The following is a 10000-nucleotide window of genomic DNA, read 5'->3' on the forward strand; positions in this document are numbered from 1 at the left end:
TACTCCCTTCATGTTTCTTGATTTGTCAATATTTGTAGATCCATGAAAATCACATGGAAAATACTTAAGTAGCTTGTAATTTTTGGGCTGTTTTTTATGGTACTCTGAATATAACATACTTCCATTACTTGTAATAAGGTGAATAAAATCAACAGAGAAATAAAGATGTTAAGGTGTAAAGACTGAATACCTAGATTTCCCCTTTAAACCCAGTAAAATAAACATGTACGTTAAAGATACCTTCTAACCATGGCACATCTCAAGATACTGGGCCTGGGCTGAGCATCTTATGATGTTGAGTTTTCTATTATTTTCAAGACTAATGGTATATATGATACATTAGCAGAGAGATTCTAATTAGAATGATGTGTTAGTTACACAAATGAAGAAATAAATAATCAGTGCAATACAGGAGTGATCCAACCTCAAAAAAATACCTGTAGCAGAAGGATTAACATATGATAACTTTAGAATTTACCATAACATTCTGTACTTTCTGATCCATTGCTATCAAGATCTTTTGTATTAATGTTTACTGCATGTCTAATCTTTCATATCACATCATTAAACTAACAAGCTGCTGCCTCAGCAACAAATAACCTGAAGCATTAGGCCTGTGCATTTTGAGATACCCCAGTACTATGTCCAGGCGGAGGCAACACTGCCCCCTCGTTAACGAGTGAAAGAGTAAGGTAAAAATGTTGGCTTAATCTTCCTAGACAACACAACACATGATAAAATCTACAAGCTTAACAAAAAAATTCTTACTGTCGATAAATTCCTCCTCACCTTACATCCTCTTGCCAATTGGTAATGTTTCCCCTTTAATCTCTTAACAAACAGACTCAATCATGTGATACAGTACATACATATTTCAAGCCCTTGTAATAATATATTTTTGTTGTTCTATCACTCGACACTTTTAACCAAGCTAGCAACCCATCACCATAAACATCAGTCTCACGTTGGTACAAGGCAGGATCCACCAACAACTACACTAAAAATGATTAATCAGTAATAATACTGTGCCATTCATATCCCTCACAGTCTCTCTTCTACACAATGAGACATCTATCTATTCCAGTAATGAAGTTGCCAGAATTCAAGATATTCTTTCTGCCTTTAATAAGGACACTTCTATGTTAGTACCCTTGGCAACTCCCTTGCAAGTAGGAATTTATGGCCATTCAAGCAAAAGCTCTATGCCACTACAGTGCTACCACTACAACCAAAATACAACAAACAGTCCACTGAGAATACTTACTCTTTTGACTTTGCGGTGAGGTCCATTTGAGTCGGAATCTGAGGCAGGCTGGCCTGCATGAAAGGCAAAGTTGTGAATACTCGGCTGTGGAAGTAACACAAGGGCCAACGTTAGCTTATTCCACTCATGCCAGGCCAGTGGACGGCAGCGGGGTAACTTTTGCACGCGTTGGTATTATATTATGTATGTATATGTCTAAAAAAGAGGCTTCTTTACATATTTGGGATGTCTAGGTTACCTTAATCTTTGGGCCAAGAAAAAATTACATGCTACAGCCTCATGTCCAGTGCATCTCACAGACTGAACAATCTACGAAAACCTGGGGCTGCTTCCAGACATAAAAAAAAACCCTGTGTCAAAAACTTTTGTGCAATCCAAGAATAATTGCACATCAAAAATATTTACAAAAAATCCACAAAGTATCTGACGCAAGTTTGACACCAAAACTGGTAATGTACATGTAACATGCAGGTAATTGTACAGAAAAGGATTTTACTTCAGCAGTTGCTTTCATTTTCTGTTTCCTCTGCCTCATATTCATAGCTGATAAAACTATCAATCTAGGAATCTCCCCATCGAGACATTGCTATTACCTCCTGAATCACATGCGACTAGCAAAGTCAGAAGAAAGGAAACCCCTTTGTTTTTCTCTTTTTTATATCCCTCCTTTCCTTTCTTGTTAGTTGACATTCGTAGTTAGTTTACAAAAAACATCTTGATATCCAAAAGGGAGAGAGTATCTGAAACACATGTAGACATCCCTTTCAACTGAACACCAAGATTCCATTAAAAAGAGGTAACGAGGAGTTTTGGTCAATAACCAAAAAGTACACAAAAGAAGTTAATACATCAAATAAATTACAAGTATTTGTATATGCATTCAATTTGCATGGGGAAAATCAAATTCACTTAAGTATCTTTTGTCTGACTGGTAACCGAAACTTTGAAATGTACATGACCTGACATGAATGGAAATTAATAAAAATCTTAAGAGTTAAAATAAGAAGTTTAACTTCTAAAAATAAATATGCATTTACATTTCACATCTTTAGCAATTACAAACATACAAACAATCACGTTGTAACAGCATGTATACAACCACTCACTAAAACACACACTCACACAAAGAATTCAATAGAATAATAATAATTATTATGATCCTTATATCTGATTATCAAACATAATATCAAACAAACCACATGGCTCCTAAACACAGCATAAATGAAGTAAGTAAACTGACCCTGCCTGGAGAGAAACAATGGCAAGAGGAAAGTACAAATTACAGCGGGGAACATAAGCTAAGCCATGCTAGCAATAACACTGTAATATGTTGTTGTACCTTCTCCTAAATAACAAGAATGATAACAGTAAATACAAAAATGGCAAAACTACAAATCTAATGTGAATATTTTTCAAACCTTTTTGAACTGAAGATCAAGATTACACTCTTACCAGAAAATAACTTGTGAGAACTTGATCTTTTGGAAAACAAACAAACCTATTCATTAAATATACTTATTCATCTCGGTTGTATTTTCACTTTTGTTTTTTCTATCCTATTCTTCTTTTGGGCATCCATGTATAAGTGTAATATATAACTAATAACAAGGACAATGATCAATTAAACTTTTACTATCATTAGCACTCAGCATAAAATAAGATATAGAACTATAACATTATGGAAGTTATGATATTAATAATAATAATGAGTGATTCATGATTCACCATAAGGAAATAAAATCCTTCTCTAAAATCAAAAGCTCCGAAATAGGAATGCTAACATACTATAGCCAAGTGCATAATGTATCTCATCCTGTGTGCTACCATATTTCCAATTTCATACTCTATTTTGACAATATTCACCTACAGTGTCCTGGTGGTAATAAATTGTTACCCAGTTTGTCACTTACGGGTTTCTCTGTGAAGGGAAACATGCACTTGCCCATCAAAATGCCTTGAATTCTTCTGATATGCTATTCATATTCAAGAGATGTAAGCACTCAAAATTTATCTCCAATTTAAGGACTACCAGTACATAAAATTCTGATGTCTTCTAACAAAACATGAGTCCCGTATCGTACAAAGTATAGTTAACTTACATCTCTATTACTCCTTTTTTTCTTCTTCTTCACTTACATCAGTTGATAATTTTAATAGTGACTTAGATGTAAGGAATAACCCTGCTTATAACTCCAGTGTCTATAACTAGATTTACTCACAGCATTACCTTACAAAACAAAACAAAATTAATACTTACACTCTTCTTTTTGTTTTCCTTTTTCCTGTCTCTTCTTGACCTTGCTACCTCAAACTCATGGCATTCTTCCACATGTCTAATTCCATTACGACGATATCTGTGAAGCATAAGGAAAGCAAATCGTTGTTACAAGAGAACTTGTATTAGTGAAAAATGGAAATCCTTACAGTAATATATTTCATCCTTATTCATTTTAAAGCTTCATTTCATGAGAAACTGAAACTCCATGTGTGCAAAACAATAGAAACTAAGCGCAAGATGATTATAACCAAATGTCTGTCAGTTATTGACAAAGGTAGGTCAGGTGCAACGAGTACTTGAACACATTCACATGTGGAGCCTGTGACTAAAGTTCCATCAAACCATCCATCAAAGATGCCCAGCTCTTACCTTAGTAGTTCTCTTATCCTTGTTCTTAACTCTCTTTCTCGAACAATGGAGTTTATAAGATTATTGTGTTCACTTGCAGTCTGAAACTGGCTGATTGTTCTAAGTTTTTCAGACACTGCCTCCCTGAAAAGAAATATACACAATAAGAAAAATAAATAAAATAATATTCATACTCTGCAACTAATGATAAGCATCATGTCATTAGGAATCACACATGCTAAGCATTCTAATGGAACCATGCCTATGCTACAATATAATTACTTCTCTCTTTTTAATATTCTTAGCCATTTGTAGATCTCTCTAGATCTTTACTGATACTTTAACAATTTAACTTTTCATCAATATAATTTCCAGCCCACTTTTTTCCACATACAATGACAATTTTTTTTCATTAACTTACAGACTATTCAAAAATTTCTTGTCTTATCCAAATGGTCAGTTATGATAAAATCTAACCCCACCGCTGGACACTTACTTGTCGTCTTTGCTTTTCTTCTTCGGAGGAACTTGGGCTTTTTCTCTTTCCTTCTTGAAGAACTGTGGAACTACTTGGAAGTCTCTCACTACCCGTTTTCTTCTCGATCTTTCACGGAGACGACGCATGTACATATCAACCTGGAAAAATGAATATATATCTAAGTGTGAACATATCTGATAATTCACAATTAAATGGAAGATGTATTACTGTCTACATGCTATACCTATACACAAATACATAAAAAAATATCCCTTTCACTTTACATACAATAACCTAACAACGTTTCTACTCTGTTGTTTGATATAAAATTTATATCTACAATAAAAACATAAGTACAATTACCATGCTTCACTTAAGATACTCAGCCATAAAATCTCACTTACTTCATTCAACATTTTAACTATATCTAATGTTAAATGATTACATTAACTTGATTCATACCTTTTCTCTCTATGATAAATTATATATTTACTTTCTCATTTGATGATAATTACCTGTGCAAGTTTGAGAGCCATATCCACATCTTCATCATCAACTGGATGAATAAATAATGGTGCTATCGTTGTTTCTGCGTCATTATCCCATTCCTGTGCACGCGATAACAAATAATTACATTTGAAACATTTCCTTATGACACAAAGAAGCAAATTGGATACTGGCAAAAGATATGGTAAAAACCATAAAAAAAAAAATAGAGATGAACTTCAAAAAAACATTTACAGAAATGTAATAAGTAATATATAGGTTCTTTCCTCACAAGTTCATTAAATTTACAAATAGAAGTCTTTGTATCAGAGATAAAATTTCATAATTTGACTTCATATCTTACTTAGAATAAATATCCAAACATACAAATATACAAATAATAACCTGTACCAACACAAACATTGCTTCAAAAACCCTGAACAGTCTTCACAGCCAACTCACCCTTTCAAAATCATCTCTGTGTGGCATGTATCCCAATATGGTGTTCTCCTCAGTGGAGGGTGGTTGGGTGGGCAGCGAAGACCCTAGAGTTGGCGAGAGAGGTCCTGTGTCGGGGACTGTGTGCTCGATGGGGAGCTGCAATCTTTCTAGCGCTGGTTTCCAGGAGGCTCGCCCTATTGCTCCATCTATGTAACTGCTGATGTACTTATTTCTTGCTTCTGTTGGTTTCAAAAAGGATTAGGTGAACCATGTTTTCTATTGCCACATGTAGTGACTTACATCTGGTTTATATATATAAAGATCTTTCCTTTTTTCTTTAATAATCTGATATTAGGACTGGGATCCCTATTCTCTTATTTCAAGCAATGTATTTATTTTTTCTTGGTGATAATTTTCACAACAAATTTCAATATTCTAAACCATCAGAATAAAACAATATGCCAAAGGCAATTACTTCACAACTCATATATTTACTTGTCTATGAACCTGCTTCCCTAAAAGAAAAAACACAGCAAATAAAAAATATATAAATTACAAAAGTAATGTTAACAATAAATAATCAAACATCAATAAAAAGCAATGAAAAGGTTATGCCTACATAGTGATTTTTTCAGAGATAAGTTATTTTCATTAACCTATTGCAGACAGGCATAGATTTGCTTGCCCAGTCCCCAGGACAGGCACTAGTTTTAGAAAGGTTTTATTTCACAGTGAGGAAGCTTCAACTGACATATCACAACCTTTTCCACTCTCTTTCCTTTGCTCATTGTAATACTAGAACTATTTTTTGTATTCTACTGCACTGTGAGACTTAAATGTTATATGACAGCCTCTATCAATGTTGCAGTTATCTAAAACTGTAGTATAGGGTCCATATCAGCTCATAATTTTCTTTACACTCAGTGTGATAGAAGTATTGCTGTTTTATGGGGAGACAAATAGCAACTTTATTTTCTTCATATTTGTGTACTGTTGTAAACAAATTTAAAAAATATAAAAATCCACAATGAAGATAACATGAAGAAGTAGGGAAGAGGAAAGAAACCTATGCTTACGACTGCGAGTGCCACTGCACAAGGCAGCCTTACTGATACAGGGTCACACTGTAGACACTGGGCATGGTTTGAGTCACCTTCCTCTTCTCATTCTGCTTGCACATCCTTCATCATAGACACTTTAGAGCATCTTGCTGAAGATAGTGCTTGCTAGAGATCATGGATGGGTGCTATTCATGGCTCTCTTTCCTACTTATGCAAGGGAAAAGTGGTGCCATCTATGTTTTGGATTTTAGAATGTACCCATTTTGCTCAAAATTACTGTAATAATAATAATGATGATTGCAACTGTCATTATCATTCACTAAACAGAGTTATTTCTCATAAAATAATAAAGAAACACAGTGATCCACGCCCCTCCCCAATGTCAAATATGGCATGCTGACTATCATCACATACATCACGACTCCCACAGTCACGTTAAATATATATATATGTGCGTCATATACGTCATGATACCCTCTCGCAATGGGTTAATAATGTCATCTATGCCTTCATGAAAAGAACAGAATTCTTCATAGTATGAAAAAAATGCCCAAACATTTTGATATCACTCATCACATTTCAAATACATAAAAGGCTTTATCATTTGCAAACTTCTCACTCTGACTGGTAATTATAGGGTGTAAACTATCTACATAACAAATAAAACCAAAGGCATCTTGATGTTCAGTAACATATTAAAAAATAGAGAAGCACATTATCATTTTTCTAAAGGTTAACTACTAAAAGATCTCATAAATTTCTGCTTACATTCTTAGAATAACTCTTGAGTACCTATTTCAATCAAGTAAATGATGGCTGCTTTGGTATTTATGCAACAAGTCTATATATTGAACAATAAACTGGCTGAAATAGTACTAACAGATGAACTAACACATTATCATACATTATAGAAAATATTTTTGATAGAAATAATTTCAGGTTCCAATGCATGTCCAGACCCACCTCATCTGATTTAACATGTTATAAAAAATAAAAAAAATTGTATAAGAAAGAACATGATCAACTGATCAAGGTAACTGAAAGAAGATAAAAAAAAGCAAAAGCAAAAGTAAACAAACATACCACCAGACATAAAATGAGCCCTTACAACACACCACTTTCAAAGGTAGTGCTTACCCACCACTTTCAGATCAAAACAAATATTATGCAAACGTACCATCCGGCGTGCGCGTCTCAATATGGCGAGCAATGTCCTCCCAGTTACCGTACCCATACTGCTCAATGGCGTCCAGCAATCTGACCTCCTCTCTGGCAGTCCAATGGCCTTGACCGGGGAAAATGCTAAAGTTTCCTGTGTCCTGGAAAACACCGGCCTGTGAGAGAGCGGGCCCAAGAAAAGACAGTGACCCGTTAGTGAGGGGGGTGGCGGTAAGCAGAGTGCAGCGGCGGGGGCACTTGTCATCATCGACACTATACGATCGCCAACAAGTCTTGCTTGCTTCCTGCACCATCATCGTAACCCTCAGGACCAAATGTGTTACATTAAGAACCTTAAGTCTCCATTAAGCATAGCAGAGTAGCTTGTGAAAGAGGAGTCTTGGTTAATATTGCTTTACTCATTTGGCAAAGTTTATAAAGCATCCTTTCTTCTCTGAATTTACAGAAAGCAAGCCTTAAATAGATTTAAATTTATATCAAAACTTTAAATTAATCTTCCTTTCTTCTCATGATTAACATTTGATGAACAGATAGTGTTAGAACTTCCAGTTAGACATCAAAAACAACAAATTTGAGTGTCTAAATATGTGTATGGTTAGAGTGAATTCTATAATATCTAGGATTTGTAACCAATTTCGAAGTCATTTATATCAACCTGAGTTTTTAGTGATGTATATAAATCTACATATACACACAAAGTTGGGAAGCATTGCTGATAGTATTTTTTAACTATAAAAATGTCCTCTATTTTACATACTGAAAAGCACCATTAGCTGTATCTACCAGGAAAGTAGCTTTAATCCATAAACAACTGGTGACATGATATCACATTATGTAGTAGCAGCACTTGTCACTGGGTTTTTGTATGGCTGGCACATGTGCATAGCGGGTGGCCATGGCTTAAGCGGGCAAAGAGCCTGAGGTGTTAGGCCAATGCATTTCGAAATAACTCAGTGTTAAGACCAGTTAAACTGCAGGCAGTGCCTCTAATGGTATTTGTTTAGAAAATAATATCACTGATAGACAGAAAGTACTACTAGATTTTTTTTTTGTGGAACCTACAGTTTCACTATCATATGGGGAACCAGTACCATGAGAGGTACTGCATGTAGTTATAAAGCCTTTTTCCTAGCAGTTGCAATAATAGGTACTTTTTAGTACATATCTTTATAAATATAGGACAATTTAAAAGTCTTAAAAGACCAGCAATACTTTGTGTGTAGGAGGGAGGCATAAGCTGTATATAATCTTAACAAATCCAATTTTTTATGAACATCAAAAGCATATTAATTCTTTCAATGTGAAGATCCCTAAATAATTTGCATGTTATACAAAGTGAAAAAAAAATAAATAAATAGAAGATAATCCCAACTTTTTAAAAATCAAATAAAGCTTCACAAACAGATTTCTATAACTTATAATTCACTTTCAAATAAACTTTTATGGGGAGAAAAAATATTGAAAGACTGCACACTGCTGTTCATGATGTAACACATTATGGTTCCCTTTCAGCAAGTCTGTTAGCAATCTCAAATACAGCAAAATCTGCTGCAAAAGAGCATGTTAACAAGGCTGATTATAGGTTTCATGTCAAAATTCTTGCTATCGTTGTCAAACATTAAGTATCACAAAAAATCTATTATGCTATCCATTCTTCAAGAATTTCAATATTTCAGATTGTAATAACAAAATGAAAAGATTTTTCAGTGCATATCTCATGTGATATTGGTATTGTTCATGAAGATATTGCAAATTTTGCTTTAGCAATATTTGACCGAACTCACATTTTGTAGAAGCTGCAAATGTCAATTTTCTTTCCATATTAAATTTCAAACATAAAAGGAAAAGAACTGGGAGGTATGCATAATCACAAGATACTACAAAGCTTCTATGAAAAAATTTTGCTCAGAAAGTGGGCCCAAGCCATGTATATACTATAGAAGATAATGAAATTTTCAACATAGAAAAATCATCATTTAGTTGTGAAAAATAGCAAAATCTTCAGCAAGACACTGTTATGCACTTAAAAAGTGGGAACTGCATGAGAAAATGCTGTGACCATAAAATATAAAGCATGCACTCTGCCACCAAGAATCACACCACGGGAAAATATGCAATTACAGAACTTTACAATTAGTGCGAGTCAGGACTTATATTCAGGAAATGGTAGCCACTGATAATCTCTACAATCCTCTTCTCATTACAGGAGTCACTAATCTGTTAAGAGATCTACAATTAACAAAACAATTAGGAAAGTAATATACATGAGAATAATCAGTTATTCTTACCTATATGTGACCTGTCAATAGGTTTTTAGTTCTATGCAGCAATTAGTAGCTTAAATATCATCCTGAATATATCCTATGTTGTGTTTTTTTTCTGGACAGTACACAGACAAACCTTTATAAATAAATAAAAAAACTAACATACAGCGTAACTCAAAATCTGGGGTGCAATTAACATCT

The 10000-nt window shown here is 34.2% G+C and overlaps 1 protein-coding gene across 1 annotated transcript in view; it reads right to left on the minus strand.

The window, feature by feature from the left end:
• Ada2b (Transcriptional adapter 2B) overlaps window positions 1-10000 on the minus strand; it is a 34607-nt gene that overhangs the window by 18695 nt on the left and 5912 nt on the right. The window contains exons 5-13 of the mRNA XM_086538181.1: window positions 9676-9752; window positions 9320-9331; window positions 7534-7880; window positions 5317-5534; window positions 4884-4976; window positions 4387-4526; window positions 3912-4034; window positions 3522-3618; window positions 1265-1317 (exon numbers count right to left, since the gene is read on the minus strand). Coding sequence (XP_086394307.1) covers window positions 1265-1317; window positions 3522-3618; window positions 3912-4034; window positions 4387-4526; window positions 4884-4976; window positions 5317-5534; window positions 7534-7880; window positions 9320-9331; window positions 9676-9752 — 1160 coding nt within the window. The remainder of the gene's footprint in view (window positions 1-1264; window positions 1318-3521; window positions 3619-3911; window positions 4035-4386; window positions 4527-4883; window positions 4977-5316; window positions 5535-7533; window positions 7881-9319; window positions 9332-9675; window positions 9753-10000) is intronic.

This window comes from Penaeus japonicus, unplaced genomic scaffold (assembly GCF_977035675.1).
Source record: "Penaeus japonicus unplaced genomic scaffold, GWHDUDI00000001_assembly GWHDUDI00000007, whole genome shotgun sequence".
In the NCBI taxonomy this organism is placed as follows: Eukaryota; Metazoa; Arthropoda; class Malacostraca; order Decapoda; family Penaeidae; genus Penaeus; species Penaeus japonicus.